Below are 18,836 nucleotides of genomic sequence, written 5' to 3' on the forward strand. Positions count from 1 at the left end.
AATTCAATTTATTACTCATAATATTTGAATAATTTTGATGGAAATTATTTCATGATAATAAATGTGGTTTGTTTATTAAAATTATGCTAGGCGCGCGCGCGCCGCCGAAAAGTTGCGGTGAAATTTTTATTCAATCTCCGCTTGCTTTGTTTACGCGCGCGTAGATAATTTATTCGTAAAGTTTCGCTGCGCTACGATGCCATTTGAATGATAAATTTCATCGGACAGGAGAATAAGCTTTGTATATGCGAAAGAAATGACTTATAGACTTGCTGCGCCGCCATCAACAACGAAAATAAGTCGGAGAGCGGTCGAAAAGTCCTGTCGAACGCGATTGAATCTAATCCAATTTGCGTCGACGTTTTTCTCAACTATCTCTCGAGAGAGCAGCGCGCAAATGGATCGCACTCAGAAAAATATTTGCGCGTAATTTTATTAAAGGCTTAACAAAGCGTCCAATTATTTCGGTGAAAAGGAGCTTATTTTCGTTTTTTTGCGTTTTTTTCCCTTCCCTGCTTTTAGGTACACGTTTGGAAGCCAGAGTTGAATAAACAAAATGGCGGATATTGCAGTGAAGTGCTACAAATGGAAGAAATCAACACTTGTTGCTTTTTAATCAAACGATCTGCAAGCAATAATTGCAGCGTGCATTAGACAGAGTAGACTACTGGATGAAATCGACGAGTGCATTTAATTAAGTGTCAGGAATGCTCTGCTTCATTCGCAGGGCATTGGAAATCATCCAGATAAATGCACTTTTGCAATTAAAACGCAAAAAAAGTTTGCTTTTTGTAAAAAAAACACGTATTTTCTGGCATTTATCGTTTTTTTACGATTTTTGTTCATATTTAATGTGTTATACTCCATTAGTATCGAGATCTGGTCTGGTCGTCGCATTAGGACATTCATAATGTTGTCAATGATCAATCTATCTATCATCCGATAGTAGCCCAACTGTGTTTGCATCGCAATAACACGCATAGGACCCAAGTGAACATTCAGTGTGTGCGCTGGTGGTGGTGATGCAATCGGATTGATTTATTGCGCTCACGGGCGCTTTTGCGATGCTGGGCTGAAAATGATTTATTGGCCAAAATCTTGGGCAAAACACAGCGTTTTGCAAAGTTATCTCTACGCCAATAGACAAATAAATAGCTATCTCGGCTTTTGTGCGAATGGCAACGATATAAAACACAAAACTTGCAAAAAACAAGATCAAAAAAGTGATTGTCATCTAGTTTATAAAAAACACAATGTTTTACAAGAAAAAATCTAATACCATTAGACGTATTTTATAGATTTAAGGTTTTTAAGATTTTTTTGTTTTTTTGTTAGTTTTGTGCACCAAAATTAAATTTTAAATGAAGAACAACTCGGTTTTTAATTAAATTATAAAATCAGTCATCCTAACCTAATCTAACCTACCATAATCTAACCTAACTTAACCTATCTTAACCTAACCTAACCAAACCTAATACTATTAGATGTGTTTTATAGATTTAAAATGATTTTGAGATAATTTTTGCTTTTATCTTCGTTTTATGCAAAAAAAAATTTAATATGACGTACAACTCAGTTTTTAATTAAATTATAAAATCAGTTAGCCTAACATAACCTAACATAACCTAATATAACCTAACATAACCTAACCTAAGTTTTTGAGATGATGATTTGTTGGTTTTCTGGTTCAAAATTAAATTTAATATGACCGAAGTTGTACGGTTTTAATTAAATTATAAATCCAGTTATGTAATAGTGTATATTTTCTGCAATTTTATGTGCGGAATGTTGTAACATGCATTCCGGGTGCAGTGTGAATGCATTTCATCTCGTATTACATCGCCGAGTGCGGTTTCCACACTTCATTCATACTTTTCCACACACGCCGCGTCCAGCGTTCTCCATCTCGGTTTATTTCGCGGCGCGGCCGTAATTTATTTTCGGTATTGTGAGGCAGCTTGCGAAAAGTGCGCGCCGCGTCGTGGCGAGGTTATTAGCAAATCGGAGCGTGAAATTGGCTTAATTTTATTATATTACACGAGCTGTGCGAGTTGTACTCTCGAGTGCAAACGTGCTCGACGACTAACGGAATTCTGACGTTTTCGGGGGGCGGACGCGGCGCATTATGAAATATTGTCCGGAGAGCAGTCATAACTGTAAGCGGGCTAAGCCGGCAGGACTAAAGGAGGAATTCGGAGCGCTTGTTATGACCGGGAGCGGTCGCCAACTGGCCCGCACGGGGGCGAGATGAAATACAATCGGCAAGGATTGGGATTTTCGTCCTGTACGTCGAGCATTCAATCCCAAAAGATAAAAAACGACCGAAAAAACACGCATGCATCGGTTTTACAGTCTGTTTCAATACTTTTCCATTAAAATATTAACAAAATATTAATTTATCACATAAATAAAACCTATTCAACTATCGGTTGAATTAAATTAATTTAATTTAAAAAGATTGCAAGTAAAAAAAACACACTGTAAGTAAGCAATCGGACAAGAAGAGCAAAATGAAAAACTGCGCGTGCAATTTCCATCAGCGAGAAAACTCCACTCCCCCCCTCCTAGGCTTCAATCGTTTATATGTGAAAAGCACCCTTTTATGTTATTATATTGTGCATGCAAACCCCTCACTTTGCAATCGTGTAATACATAGAAATGTCATTCGTTATTTACAACCTTTAAAGCATACGCTTGCGATTCGGGGGCCTGAGTGTCCGACCACGATCATAACCTCAAAATAAAAAACTGCGTTCGCAAAAAACGTAAATAAATAAACCGTTCAATCTTAAATCGAATGACCGATAGCGATACAAAGTTTACGATTTACGTGCACGCAATAACACTCGAACGCGAGCAGATAAACCTTATTTATATTCTTTAAATCTCTCCGAAGCTCCGCCTACTCAAGCAACTTGAGAGTTTTTAGGCCACCAAGGCGCTGGGTGCAATTATTCGACCATTTTCTGCGTATAATGTCGATATAATCCCGCAAGAAAGCCTTCGGGTAATAAAAATAGGCTGGAGAAATTTTCAGATTAAGATTACGACTATAGATACGCATAAGTCGCCATTTTGCTTACGCCAGACGTCATAAATTACGAAATAAAATGCCACGGTGTTTAATTCTTCTTAATTTTAGTTTAATTTCAATGGATAAAAGTTTGTAAAGTCGAATTAGTAGATTTGTCAAGTGTCGAATGATAACCGAAGGAAATACACAATAAATCAAGAGATAGAGGAATCGTAGGATTGGTAAATCGTGGGGAACAACTTGAGTCGGCGATTAACATATCAAAATCTAAAGTTGGCCCATTTTGACCCTCAAGTTCTTGGGATAACACAAAATACAGATCTGTATACATAAGGATAGAGATATCTACCCTTGTTGTGGGTCGTAATCGTTTATCCTTTGTAGGTTAGCTCCTCGAAAACGTTTTATAAAAGTAAAAGTCAAATCAAGGTCAAATGAATATTTTATGTATATCTAAAGTCAAAATTTATGTTTTATGTGTTTCTCTGAACTATAAACCTCTTGTTTTGTTAATATTAGAAATGATTTCCATGAAAGTGGCATTGAATAATCTGCAATAATCCCTTTTCAAATTAATAAGCAATTAGTGAACGCGTTCGGGCCAATAACATGCTTGTTCAGGCGTTAATGCCTTACTGCACAATGTACAATCGGCGGCGGCGGCGGTTGTGGCGGCGAGTAAGCTGCAAAGACTTTACAAGTTGCGCCACCACTGACATTTTACTCCTAACAAGTGTCCAACTGGCGGACTTATTGTGTTACATTCTTGACACTGCTGATTCTGTCACTTGTCAGGCAAATCTTTTCAAGAGAGATACTAAATTAAATTTAGAAATAATAGTATATTAAGTATCAAGTGTCTAAATGAGAGTTTTTGTTGAACAACGTTTTGTTACGTGATTTTTTCTACTTCCACCTTATTTTCACGTTGAGGTTTTTGTATTTGAACTATGAAATTTTAAATTTTCAAAATTCAATCGCACAGTAGGTAAATGCGCAGAGGCAAGCTCTACCTCGTGACTAAAACCCGTGACTAAAGTACTTTAGTCACGGCCTTAGCCATCCGTGTTTAAAATACCACTTTTGGTGTCTCAAAACAGTGAAAAACCAGCATTTTAATGATGGAAGTAGCCAAAATAATTATTAGACAGCTAACCTTGTAGTTTTGTATGAATCAAAACACCTAATCAAATTATCTCTATAGAAATTCACCCACCGCTTATTGTTCTATATTTTACATCACACAATTTGTCTCGACACTGCATCCACATCCTTTCACTTCAAGTTAGTCCCTGAACCCGAGCGCACAACCCCGGAACCCGAACCTGAAGCTTTGGTCTTCGGATTGTCCTCCGAAGCGCCGAAACCCCGCTTGCCGGTAGTCTATACATTCACCAACACGATACACTAGCATAGTTTAGGTTTAGAATTTAAGGTTTAGTTCTGCATATTACGGGTGTAGCCAGTTTTCGTATTTCGTTGGCGCGGTTAATCCGCAGGCCGGCTTTTGTTAATAATATCGGACGGCGCGCAGTAAAGCAAACAGGATGCTCCTGCACGGCGAAGATATGTGCAGTATAAATGTTAATGATGCAATCATATCATGCCCTAATGAATTATTTACGTTTATATGCATATAATAATAACACTTGGGCAATTATTTTGAAAACACCGGTTAACCGGTTCTTGAATGTTTAAGAAAAATTACATGTGGGTAGAAAGTATTAAAAGAAATTCAACTTTGTAGTCACGCTTCGAGCGGGTGATAAAAAATACCCGGATCTAATAAAACTTGTAAAAACTTATAGAAACTTGTAAAACTCGCACGCAGTGTGCCTTAAAGGCAGAAAATAAAATTGATGAAGTGAATCGCGCATAAAAACGCAAAAATAAAGAATACCAGATGAGAGCATTCGCAATAAAAACCCACGACACCCTTCTGTGTGCTGTGAGCTGTGCCCACAGCTGAAAACTAACATTTTGCATATTTTAACCGCACAGCTTAGCCCCCCAGCATCCGTTTGTGTCGTTTCCGACTATAAAATGCAAACGCGCCGCGGCCATTTAAAACGATTTCGCTCCTCTCAGCTGCCGCCGCCGCCTCCAGACCGAGAAGGGTAGTTGGGGGCATTTAGGCAATGAACACACACTGAAATCTTGACTTGCTGCAAGTGGCAATATGTTAACTTGTTCCGCGCCGATTCGCGCATGCAAATTCAAGCTGTGCCCGGCCGGGTTGCGAGAAGGTTTTTCATTCGCACTGCGCGCGGAAAATAATTCCCCGCTTTATTTACACATTTTGCACATTTACGCGCTAGTGTTTTCAATTTAAATTAAATAAACTAACGGCACGCAAAAAATTCCGCCAGCTGCAAAAACTGTAGCGAGATAAAAGCTCGCGCAAAACTAAATGTGAAAAAGTACAAAATCTGACTTTGCACTTTTGCGTGTACTCAGTTTAATGATAAAAAATAGCAGGCTAAGTGCTTTAAATCTCAAAGTTTAATTCAACTTTATTTTACTTAATGTAATAAAGAAAATAATGTTGAACGGGGAGAATTACGCGTTGATTAATCGTAAACATACTGAACTAGACAGTTAACTTGGAAATAAACAGTTATCGATTTATTGGCACCTCAAGACTGATATAAGTACATGCGAGGTTGTCAGATAAGCGCAGCAACGCAGCAAGCAATTAGTTTAATTGATTGTGATGCGATAATAGTGTTAAACACTAGTCTATTCCATCTAATTGCTATAATTTACTAATCAACAATAATAGTAACACTTTAATCATCATAATAACCCCATAAATACCATAATAATAAATGAAAAGTGTTCATGTACTGCTGGAATACTAAATTTTATACACCATTATAAAATTTATCATAATTTTGGTAAAATTAACAATTTTACACTTGTTGCAGTTAATGCGCGAGTTTTTTTCACGGTTTTGAGGCACAAAAAGCGGTATTTTATACACGGACGACTAAAACTGTGATTAAAGTACTTTAGTCACGGGTTTTAGTCACGACTTAGCCACTTGATATTTAATACACTATTATATATGGCAAAAATACTAAATTTTATGCACGATTATAAAATTTATGATAATTTCATTCAAATTAGCAATTTTACATCTGTTGCAGTTAATGCGTCAACTTTTTCTCGTTTCTAAGACACAAAAAGCGATATTTTATATACGGACGACCAAAACTGTGATTAAATTATTTTAGTCACGGGTTTTAGTCACGATTTAGCCACTTAATACTTAATATACTATTATATGCTGCTAAAATACTAAATATTATGCACATTTATAAAATTTATCATGATTTGATTAAAATTAGCAATTTTACATCTGTTGCAGTTAATGCGTTAGTTTTTCTCACTGTTTTGAGACACAAAAAGCGGTACTTTATACACGGACAACCAAAACTGTGATTAAAATACTTTAGTCACGGGTTTTAGTCATGATTTAGCCACTTGATAATATACTATTATTTACTGCTAAAATACTAAATATTATGCACGATTAAAAAATTTATCATAATTTGATTAAAATGATCAATTTTACACCTGTTGCAGTTAATATTTGGCAATTAAAATTTTCATTTGAAAATAGCACGTATTTGCGTTGGTCCAGTGCATCAAAATTAATATTATTCGCCAATCGGATGTTGAAACGCCGGGGCATTAATCGAACTATTACGCTAAGCGTGTGCGCCGAAACGTGCAATGATATATCGAGCGAAAGCATGTATATCATTTGTTCGATTACAATGGCGCTGTGTCGCAGTGTCGTTAAACTCGTTACGTTGTACACAATTTCATAGTTGGTTGAATCGTCGAGCTGCGGGCCTGGCAAAAATAATATCGCGTCGTTGTCGCGTTGTTTATTGATTAACTGTATTGTAAAATCGGATTTGTCACGCACTTTACGTACGTATAAACCGGTTAACCGGTTTTATTTTATTCCACCGTGAATGTTGTGAACTTCATTCATTCACATATCGAAAATCAATGAATATTACGTCTATGTTAGAGTAGGATGTGTTCCTACTAAGTTCTCGATGTATAAATGCACTTATTACATCATATCCGGGCGAAGCATGGCGCTTGATGGCCACCCGAGTCAAGGGTCGAGATGTTGGCTTGCAGATTAGCAAGTTTCCAAAATCGAAGCAGACGATGAACTGGAATGAACTGCGAATGAGCAACGTCTGTATCTAAATATTTGTGCTTATGTTTGTGTTTGTATAGGAAAGGGCAACAGGCTTAATGGCCAATACACCAGGCCGTGGATAGTTTTGCGGAATTTGCAGCTAGCGTGCGCTGAAATTGTGTTCATTAATCACGCGCCCTGTCTACCATGACCATGAATAAGAGATACGAGCACGACCACTGGCAGAAGAAGGCTGCTGAGTCCTTGTAAGTTAAACAAGATACGCAAAGATATTATTTAAGATTCCATTAATTCCAGGCGAGATTTATAGATATTATTTCGTCTTAGATCATTCTCTTCATTACTTAAATATATTTCATTCATGTATGAATCTATGGAAACACTTGAGACGATTCTAATTGGTGAATTCATCAACATCTCAATTAAATAATTATTTCATACGTATTATGTATGCGTATAAATTATTGTGACCTAAATAGAATCATTTATTATGTTCTTCAAGGACTTAATACCACACAATCAGGTTCTTGACTTTCTCATTACCTACCCGGGGTAAAGTGTGCTTGTCGTGAAAATAAATGATAAAACTTTACGTGGGACGTAAACTTGATGCATTTCTGAATTGTCATTACAAAACAAATTTTTTTCAAATTCTATTTAAAATGTAATTCGATAGAGAGAAGAAAAATTGATTCAATTTTCGCCTCATCGTTTACTGTCGCTGATGTTTTTTTGGGAATGGATTGGAATTCGCGAGAGGCATTAGTTGCACGTGCGGCGTGCACATGCGCTCGTTTCATTTTTTCTCTCTGTGTGTAGAAAAAACAGACGTAAAAACAAATCCGATTATTAAGGAACGTAATTGCTGCTGGTTCTTTCATTCCACATTCGCATTCTCGTATTTTCGCTTACAAAAGGCATAAATTATATTGTTTTAATCATTTTCATTGTCCAATGGTGAAATATGAAATTTTCGAATGTCAGAATAAATTTTACATTAAATTTGTTATATATGGCTTTGAACATATTCGCCAATTCGACAGTTAAATTTACATTTTTATGTTATGCCAACTTTTGCTATTTCTGCTCCTGGCTTTCGATCAAAGTCGAAAACGTATCTATACTTTCTATATACTTGGATTTAAACCATCAGCTGGGAATACCAGTGGTCGCCATTCGATTTTTACGTTTTACAAACACATCTCTTGTAAGATGGGCCCCCGAACTCCCAGGGCACACTCACAATTCCAAAAATGATTTGAAAATGATCTCATTTCGATGCGAGAACGTCGATATGAATACCCAGCGTCAGAGAGTCAAACATTTTCAACATTTTCAGCGCGTGCAAACAAGATGGCTGTTCAAACGAGTCTTGCGAGAGGGTGGGCAACGTGCAACGCATGTTTAGCTTGGAGTTATGTACATTATTTTATGTTTAACATAAGTAAATATTACAAAAATAAAAAGAAAATTAGTTTTCTGGTTTCCTACATTCCCCTTGATTGCCAGAGAGCAATTTATGTCAAACCACAGCAACAAAAGCAGGAAATTAAAAACGCAGCAGTTGATTTACCGTTTTATTGTTCAATTACAGCTCGTGCTCGAGAAACGAATTGACGAAAACCGGCGCTTCGTACTCGTCCACTCCTTTCATTCCTTCCACATCATAACGTTGATGATTTATGGGCTATCGGCGCGAGCGCCATTTCGCATTCTCGCCCGAATTTGAAGCATGCCACTGGAATGTACATTATATCACACACAAGACACACAACGCTCGAATTTAGGAATAAAAAAAATATACGACGCCTTCACATCTCCCAACCCACAACTGGTACTCACATAAAAACGAAATCGTTCGCTTCCGTTTCTTTCAGCGCGTTTCACCCGACCACCCCCACGGTGTTTGTCATTTTATGTCTCGATTCGTTTGTACATGTCAGCGGCTAGCATAAAGTAAAAATCACAATGTGCTCCAGTGATGAAGGATGTGAATGCGGAGCCGAAAAAAAAATAAAGGTAATCGAAGCGTTTATTTGTTATTTGCTTTGCGTTCCACGGAGGAATGTAGAACTCGCCCAGAAGCAGGAAAAAAAACAACAGATATGTAGGTGAGCAGCGTGGCGTTGAAACAACAATTGAATATATTGAATTCTAAGCCCCGCCCAGCGATAAATCTTAACACGCACACGTTGAATTGTTGAATAATATATGCATTGGAATACAAACACACAGCGATGAGCTGAATAAAAAGGATAAATAAATGTAGCCAAAACGACTCTTCAGTGGTTTATGTCCGTTCGGAAGGTGGAGCACGGCGAAAATTTGTGGCCTGGGTTCCTCGACACGCACGGAAATTAAATTCGAATAAATTCCAACACCCGGGTCGAGGCTATAATGGCCACACTTCGATTACACATCGATTGGATCACGATTCACGCAACCAAATATGCACTAAATAAATAACCTATACAATAGGGACGATGGCTGGGATTTGAGGTTAAATCCCAAATCAGAGTTGAATTGCCCAAAATTGACTTATGCGAACGCACCGGCCCAGAACTCATCACCAGCAGACAGACACGCTGAAAACTCATCACCAGAAGAGAAGGGCACATTCATGACACAAAGATATTCATGGCCAGACGTGCTTACAAGGATTACATACTGATGACCATGGGAATTTGAGGTGTGTATTAATTTCGAATTGATACTTGTTATCAAACTCGTATTACGAACTTTACACAAATGTTACACGCTAGTAACAAGTTACGCGTACAAGTCCCAAGTTTGGGATTGGTAACAATATATTGATTGCACGGAGAGAGATTTTTGAAACTTAAATTTATTGAGGTCAACTGTGTAAATAGAGTAATTGCTTTGTTTTGACTCTTGGCTGGAATAATTCCATTTTATAATTACGCAGATAAAAAGTTTGTAGATAAATTTCGCAGCGGAAAAATTAGATTAAAGGTTAAATTTGTTTACGTGTGAAAAAAGTTGCCTACATACGGTTTTCCGTGTCATGATAACATATTGCTTTGAGCTAAACACAAATCATGGATTAACTAGCGTTAACATTTATTTTTCACCGCCGCTGCGATGTTTGGCAGAACGTTCTCTGCACAATAGTCAATATTGCTATTGTTTACCACGGCTTTTGTTCTTCGGCAGCGCTGGCGTTTGGCTTCGCCGATGAATAGAATAGAATAAAAGCAAATGAAAAACACACCGCGTGTGCGAACCCTGATTACGCCCTGTGAAATATTTATGTTACAATATTTTTTATGCATTCGCGTATAATTACAGACCAATCCTTGACATTCGACATTTCCACGCGGATCTTTTATTCATTCGTACAAATACGTCAACACTATTGATTTTGGATTTAATTGGCAACAAATTAGTTCAGTGCACAGATGGCACTGTTGTTTAACTATGACTACACTTTTAAAAGTGTAGAAATAAATGTAACACTGACAAGAAGACAAAAGTCGAAGCAAAACACCGAAAAGTTTTGTATTCCTCCATCCCTGAACACATTTCTAACTTCGAAGGATGTTCGCAGTGGCAACGCAGCGGCGAATGTTTTGCAAAATCTTTAAAAAACAAGCCAACTGTAAAAGTTTCCACGTCGAGTGTCAGGAAGGGTCGACAACAACACAGTGTCATGCTTTGCGCTTTCAAATTCGCCTTAATTTTTGATAGAATTTAATCCGTAAAGTTACAAAACTTTGCAAGCACCACGCAAATGGAAGATGTAACAAAATTGAGAAGCCATATCGTGTGCACATCGCTTTCAAAAACTTTCTGCCTAGTCAAGCTCAAAGTTGATGAACAGAGTTTCAAAACAAAGTCGAAATATTGAGAAAATCAAAATGGCGCTGGTAATATATGAATATATTACCTGATTCATATAGGAACGAACAAACTCCATGCTCTGCTCCAGTGCATACGTGTCACTGCTGCAGGAGTCGATGATGAGCGCGCCCAGAGTGACATTCGGTAAAAGGTCAGGACTTTCGTTGATCTCGTCAATGGCGTACAACATCGCCTCTAACCTCTGCATGCCCTTCTCTTCTTTAACCGCACCGCACGGAAAGTCCGGATTGCCGCTGATTTGCTCGTGCATTGGGAAAATACCACCGAGGATAATATCGCCATTAATTCGTAACAATTTTCTTTCGGCTTCTAACGCGCATCGCGCACCGCCGATCGCGAGCAGGACCAGCACCAGCATCATCAACATCTTCAGCATTACTCTCACTATATTACATTGTATTTAATCACTTAAGCATTAATCACTTTTACACTTGAAACAAAAAAAATTGCATAAAATTTTCCTATCGAATTGAATCCAGTAGTAATAAATTGAGGTTATGTTGAAAAGTTTTTGTGTGGTTATGTTCGATTTAAAAGCGTAATATTACGCGCGTTTTGTTGAGTGCCTGCGACGGCTGGCGCTGGCGGTCGGGTAGTGAGAGGCGGCGGGACTGGATGCGTCCGCCGCCGCCGAGTCTGGGTATATATATACATATCGCTGGGGGGTTGGACATGAGCTGGCACCTGCGTGCGAAGCAGCTCGCAGCAGCAGTGGTGGCGGCGTCTCCATAGCGATAGTGCTGGCGCGCCGCCGACGCCAGCCGGACCGCACTATTTTCCATCATCATCATCATCGTTTTTTTCACCACCATATGTAGGAGGGTTTTTTTTTCGGGGGGCGCACTCCGGATGGATGTCCTTATTGACACAAATTGTACAAACACAAGTTGGGAGTGTTTGTTTTTTTAGCAAATGTCTGATCATCCACACGGGGGGCAAGATTCGAAATAAGTGCTCGGACATGGCGTAAGAGTGGACTGAGTCAACATTCAATATGGGAAATTCTTTTATGGCATTACTTGGCGCAGATGCACTCAATCACCAATCAAGTTTGCTTCCTTTTATTTAATCTTTCACTTTGGGACCTTTTTTGGGTCCTGACATTTTTTATTTGTTTGAAATTATATTTATTGGATTAGAATTTGCATGGACTATCGTAAATTATAGATAATTTATGCAATATGTCATCAGCAGACTGCAAATAATCAGGTTAATGCATAGTGATATTTGTATCAGCAACATAACCTAATTTAAGCCGCCCTGCATAATTTCAAGTGTTTGCATTCTGCATTCACCTGCAGCCCTGTGCGTGGAATATTTAATCCGCGCGATGTAAAGCATCAAAATCCGCCGCGTAACATTCGATAAAGTCAAAAGTCAAAAGTCGAAAACCAAAAGTTGGAAGCAATAGAAAGCGTCAGGAGTCACGACAGGACGAAAACCGGCACGACCCACACGTATTAGAATATTAGATGATGTAGATGCGTGCGTGCAGCAATGAAATATCAAATTCTAGTTTCGGTTTGACCCTTTCAGGCCAATACAAAACGGGAATGGAATTTATAATCATTCATTTCGGTTTGTTTACGTCTAAGTTGGCTAATAAAACTTCAATCATCATTTGAAGTATTATGTCGAAAATATTTTAAATTGGAATATTTATATGAATATTGGTAAAATCAAATCGTTGTAAATACCTGCATTGTGTAGAAGTAAATCTTTGCAAACTCGTATGACTCGTATATCTACAAAAGATAAATTTAAGATGATAAAACAATATGTAAACATTTGATTTAAAAATATTAGAAATGTACAGGTATGGTCCTCTATGAATAATAAAACTAACGTTACCTGATGTGTTTTTATAAAGTGGCGTGACACCACAAAAGATAAAATGTGTCGATGTTTTGATCGCGTTGTCGTTCGAAGAAGAAAAATGTAAACATACGACTTAAAAATATGACAAACGTACAAGTATGGCCCTCTATGGTTGATAAAACTAACGTCGCCAGGTATATCGTTAAAAGTGGCGTGATGCCACAAAAAAACAACAAGATTAAAATAAGGCAATGTTTTGATCGCGATATCGTTCGAAATACGAAGAATATAAACATTAGACTTAAAAATGCTGGAAACGTACAGGTATAGTCCTCTATGGACAATAAAACTAACGTCGCCAGGCATATCTTTATAAAGTGGCGTGATACCACAAAAAATGAAAAGATTAAAATGAAGCGATGTTTTGATCGCGATATCGTTCAAAATACAAAGAATATAAACATTAGACTTAAAAATACTAGAAACGTACATGTATGGCCCTCTATGGATTTAAATTAAACTTATCTTGATAAACAATATAATTCAAGGATTTTTCAGTTATTCTTAAGATACTTGATGTTTTAATAGAAGAGAATAAAATATCGAAATAATATAAATGTATATTTGAATGATTTATGAAATGATAATGTCATTTCATTATGATTTAATATAAATTTTGGTCTTTCCATTTATGATTGACGATGTGTTAATGCACTCGTAATTACATTTAACGTCATGTAATAAAAGCACAGTGAATATTTAAGTGAATATTATACTAGTTACAATTAAAGCCATTGCGAACCTTTATTAAATTTTCCTTCATATAATAAATACATCTACGCATTTAATATCATTGATTATTTATAAAAGTTTTATTTTCTTTGCAGAATACGTAATTCATTATTAAATTATGTATATTTATTTAAATGTTAACGAGATAAAAAGTTATTGATAAATTTGTATTGATAATTTATAGTTGTTTAATTTTGATGTAAAATAATTAAAATTTTAAAAAGTTAAACAAGCATAAAAGTGTATAACTATTTCATCCAATATTTGTTTCGTATATTTTTGCGTTTATCTCTTTAGTTTTTAAGTACGCGCATCGCGTGATTTCACACGCACGTCGAGTGCACTCACTACCACCAACAAACAAGTGATATGAACAAACAAATCAAGTCGTGAAATATCTAACAGCGAATTTAATCCGAATATGGACATTCTAGCGACATCTAACGATGATTTTAAAAGTTTAGAAGAGTGCAGTGAAGAGTTGTCAGTGAGCTAAACAGAGAAAACAAAATATTGTTTATCTTTCGTTTCAGTGCGCGATTTTTGCATCGATTTTGACCATGTTAAATTTTTAAAGCTAAGAATTAGTTATTATAAAATAGATATTATTAATCGATACTAGATAGCGCAAAGATGTACTTTTCAATTTATAATTTATATTTCAGAATATTTATTACATAAGCAATCTTTAATGTTATCATTCAAATATCAAAATGCCATGACATAAACTCGATTTTTGTACAAACAGTTCATAAAATACTTCGATACATCGATCTAAATCGTCACAATATAAAATCTGCATACAAAAATAACGTCAAACTGATGCACTGATGCGTACACTAGAATATACTCATACTCAATCATCAATAAATAGTAAATATTCTAAAATAATTTCATCCTTCGTCTATAAATCTATAAATCTGTTCATAAAATATTCTCATTTATAAAATATCATATAAAAATTTCATAAATGGCACCGCAACAGACACTCTATGGCAAATTAACTTCCCCAATCAGTTCCTTAATATTGATATACGCCGAGTTGTTAGCAAAAAAATCAAAGAGTTGTGCGAATGTCGGACGCTCACTGGGTTCAAACCTCCAACACTCCAACATCTTTTCATAGACGCGCTCCGGACACTTTTCCGGTTGTTCCAAACGTTTACCCTTCATCAACAGTTCGATTGCTTCAGATCCTTTCATTTCACCATAGGGATGTTGTCCGAATGAGTACATCTCCCAAATAGTCACACCGAAACTCCACACGTCGCTTTGATTCGAAAATGTGCCGTAGTTAAATGACTCAGGTGCGTACCATTTCAACGGCCACTTTCCACCAACTTTAGCTCTATAAACAATAAAAATTAAATTAAACGTATGCAACCCAAAGTGACTGAAACTAACCTATAATATTCGCTTCCGGCACCTACAGCTCTCGACAAACCGAAATCGCTAATCTTTGCTTGATTAACACTCGCAAGTAGAATATTCCTGGCAGCTAAATCCCGATGAACAAATCCTTCGCTTTCCAAGTAACACATTCCGCTCGCAATCTGTGCAGCCCATATAGAAAACTCCTGCTCCGCACTAATGCTATCCTTCTTTGTTACAATATAATGCAACATACTACCAATCGGTAGTAATTCTTGCACCATCATCAATGGCGGTCCCAAAGACAATCCCAACATTTTTACGATGCAATGATGTTTCAATCGCATCATAACACGCGCCTCACGTAAAAATGACTCCTGGTTGAGCTCGATTTGTTCGTCATTCAGGGTTTTTATCGCTACATTCACTGTTGTACCATCAATATGATACAGACCTTGATAAACTGAGCCAAATTCACCTACACCCAATAAGTTACATCGTGTAACTTTTTCTTTGGGAATATATTCCTGTTGATTAATATTGCGTTGTAATAACTGCGGAGATGAAGGTATACCCAACGCGAAATGATTGTAGTTTGAGTTTGTGTTGGCATCGAGGTCGTTTTGATTGTTATTCAGCGACGAAGTGGATTGATTGATGTCCAGTTCGAAGCTACTAGAAAACTTGATATTGCGAAACTGACTAGGTAGTTCATCATCTGTTGATGGTACAGATGGTTTAGGTTTTAGTGTAGATACAGTAGAGGTGCTGGAATTGTTCGGTTGCTTCTTTTTTTGGCGTGGAATTGTTTTACACTGAAATTTAAATAAAAATTCAATAAAAACCACATAAAAACTAATTTTCTTTAAAGTCTTACTTCAGGAACTGGTGGTTTCGGCTTGGGAGGCACCGGAAACTGCAAAAGCGTCGGCATACCATCCTGTAGATAACTATAGTACTCAATCACATGCTCCAATGAGTCCAAATACGGCCCATCGTCAATAAAATAATAGTTATCTTTATTTCTAATGATAAAATTAAAAATAATCCCTTCGTTGTACATGGTGAGCACGAGTTCTTTGTTCCGTGTGCTATAACGCACGAGAAAAGTGCCGTTTTGTATGTCCAGTTGATATTCACGAATATATGCGTCGGCTTCTTGGCGATTTAATGTGCCGTGGTACCATTGCGACATGTTTGTTTTTGTTTTCGGCGCTGTGTACTCCTCCAGAATGGCAACACAATCAAAATGTCCATTTGTTCGTGCTAAATCAATAGGAAGCTCGTTGTTTTTTGTTCGCGGACGTACCGGGGCATTCAATGAGAGTAATTCTTGAATGATTTTCTTATGTCCAGCATTTGCGGCTTCATGTAAAGGCACCCAATCGTTTTCGGTGTTTCTTGCTTGAATATTAGCCTTCCCTTCACGCACGAGGACATTTACAGTTGCAACCAGGTTATTTCTACATGCATACTGTAAAAATTCACATTTTTATTTTATAAAAACCTTTAAAAACTTTAAAATGTTGTTATTTCTTACATGTAATGGTGTATATGCAGCTGTGTCCCTTGAATTAACATTTGCTTCATATTCAATCAGTTTTCTGAGTATGTCATTGTGTCCCTTGATGCTTGCAAGATGCACGGCAGTCTGGCCGTTTTCATTTTTCGCCTCGTGACGATATCCTGACTTCAGCAACTCCAAAACAATCGTTTCATTGCCGTGATTCGCCGCGCGGTGAAGCAAATTCGTGCGGCCATGCCTACGTGTATCGTGCGGAGGTAATTCGCCCTTTATTGGCTCAGTTAATAGAACACCATCAATACCAGTAGGGTTTTCTTTGTAGAATTCTATGAGGGATTCCAGGCCATGCACTTTTGTATTCTCAACTGTAATTTATGTTCATGCTATAACTAAATATATTTGTAGATAATTTACCATACCAATTGAAAAGAAGGCATCATCAATGTGTCTTCTAATTTGAAAGTGTGCCACCTCATTATTATGCAGCACTGACAAGACAAAATCACCTGATGAAGATCCACTCCTTCTCACTAGAAATGATCCATCCACATTCCCATCTGTAATTTGAACTTTTTTAATGTAAAAATGTTACTTTTACATAAAAATATAGATTTTACCTTGTAGTAGTAACTGTTCGGCTTCTTTCCTGGTCAGTTTCTCATGATACCAACAAATATCATCCTCCTTGTTCATGCTGCTGGCTGTTTATTAACATTTATTCAATAATCTCGCAATTTCAACGCGTTACATTTGTTCGAGTAGTTCGGCAAACAAGTGGTTGGAACAGTTACAACAACCTCGCGCATATAATCGTGTTATCGTGTACGTTGTGCCAATGCAAACAATTAAAAGAGTATCATCATTAGTACGCCACAAATTACGAACCGCAGAAATCACAATTATGCACTGCCCAGCTGTTTTGTCATCAACACGGTCAAATATCAAAACTTCTTGAGGTCATGGAATGTAATTCATGAATGTGTATATCTGATTGCCTATATTACAGGTTTTTATGTAGGAAAAGTTTAATTTTAGTAATTTATTGATTTGTTTAAGTTATAATTAAATATCCAGGTCGTCATCAGGGTCTTCGGCATCCCAATCATCTCCAGCATCGAAAACATAATCAATTTCACCTTGTTTTGGCTCGATATTACCGCTACTTTGTAGATTTCTGTAAATAAGAAGAGATTAATTTTATTTTGATAACAATTTATAAATAAACAATTAATATACTTAGGTAAAACGGTAGATCCATCTGACTGCGATTCTGCTTATCCTTTTCATTCAACTCAATATTGAATGTAGACAATGAATTAATGGATGGATTGTTCTCTTGAAGATAAGTTTTCAGATCAACTTTTGCAACTGGTCTTGTTATCAATTTTCCATCAGTGATACACCACTCTTCAATTTCTCTGATGGCTTTACCGCGTCCTTTCCTGAACAAATACGACAAACGTCGTGCTTCACCAAATTGTCTTTCAATTTTTATGTGAAGAGAAGACAATGAGGAACAATGATGAATTATTTCATCATTTTCTTGCAATAGATCACTGTGCAGAAGAGTTAGAATCTGTTTAAACTCTAAAATCAATCATATTATAGTCAAACTTATAATTTACCAATAGATAATCAGCATATATTTGTTATTTCTAATTACCTGGCAATTTTGTTGCTTTTATTAAAATCTTATAAGTTTCCTTTGCTTTTAATTTATAGTACATGTGAGATAAAGAATCAATAATCAATATTGAATCAGTATTAACATCATTTAATATATCCTGACAAGTTTTTGATGCTTCTGGTGATGATAACTTTGTAAAATCATAAAGTTTTGTTACCTTAGTCTTGTCAGGAATGTTTTTGACCAAATTAAAACTAAATTGTAGGTAAATTATGTTTAATTTGGTTGATAATGCGGATGTTATAAGATTTTTAAACAATTTATCACCAGGTTCTTCTAAATCATCTAAAATAGCAACAATATTATTAGATGTAATCTGTTTAACAAAACTAGGATATGTTTACCTTCAATTATGATGAATTTACTGATAAATCCATGTAGATAGGTTGTCAACATGTTGTACAATGTTTATCAAGTAAATTTTTGATTTTTCTCACGATATTGCTATAGTTTCTTCAATTTTATAGACGATTCTTTATAAAAATCGTTTAGTTTATAATTTAACCTAACTTTTTGAATGTAATAAACACATTGACGCACT

The 18,836-nt window shown here is 36.5% G+C and overlaps 3 protein-coding genes across 4 annotated transcripts in view; all 3 read right to left on the reverse strand.

Moving 5' to 3' along the window:
* Window positions 1-11,687, reverse strand: part of mGluR (metabotropic Glutamate Receptor) — a 50,011-nt gene extending 38,324 nt beyond the window's left edge. For both annotated transcript variants that reach the window (XM_065309856.1, XM_065309855.1), the window contains exon 1: window positions 11,128-11,687. In XM_065309856.1, the coding sequence (XP_065165928.1) occupies window positions 11,128-11,478 (351 nt within the window). In that variant the 5' untranslated portion in view covers window positions 11,479-11,687. The remainder of the gene's footprint in view (window positions 1-11,127) is intronic.
* Window positions 11,688-14,348: 2,661 nt separating this feature from the next.
* On the reverse strand, window positions 14,349-17,367 carry LOC135797859 (tyrosine-protein kinase Shark-like). The gene is made up of 6 exons (XM_065310418.1): window positions 17,226-17,367; window positions 17,028-17,165; window positions 16,624-16,973; window positions 15,961-16,557; window positions 15,117-15,898; window positions 14,349-15,060 (listed from the first exon to the last, which is right to left on the reverse strand). The coding sequence occupies exons 1-6, from the start codon at window positions 17,299-17,301 to the stop codon at window positions 14,703-14,705; spliced, it is 2,301 nt and encodes a 766-aa protein (XP_065166490.1). The 5' UTR covers window positions 17,302-17,367; the 3' UTR covers window positions 14,349-14,702.
* Window positions 17,368-17,632: 265 nt separating this feature from the next.
* LOC135797862 (uncharacterized) lies at window positions 17,633-18,817 on the reverse strand. Its single transcript, XM_065310423.1, has 3 exons — window positions 18,640-18,817; window positions 18,272-18,580; window positions 17,633-18,195 (listed from the first exon to the last, which is right to left on the reverse strand). Exons 1-3 carry the CDS (start codon window positions 18,689-18,691, stop codon window positions 17,822-17,824), a joined length of 735 nt encoding a protein of 244 aa, XP_065166495.1. The 5' UTR covers window positions 18,692-18,817; the 3' UTR covers window positions 17,633-17,821.
* Between the last annotated feature and the right edge of the window lie 19 nt (window positions 18,818-18,836).

Source organism: Atheta coriaria, unplaced genomic scaffold (assembly GCF_025399875.1).
Source record: "Atheta coriaria isolate IRGN ID8LTWV9N9 unplaced genomic scaffold, Caltech_Dcor_3.1 hic_scaffold_8_pilon, whole genome shotgun sequence".
NCBI lineage: Eukaryota > Metazoa > Arthropoda > Insecta > Coleoptera > Staphylinidae > Dalotia > Dalotia coriaria.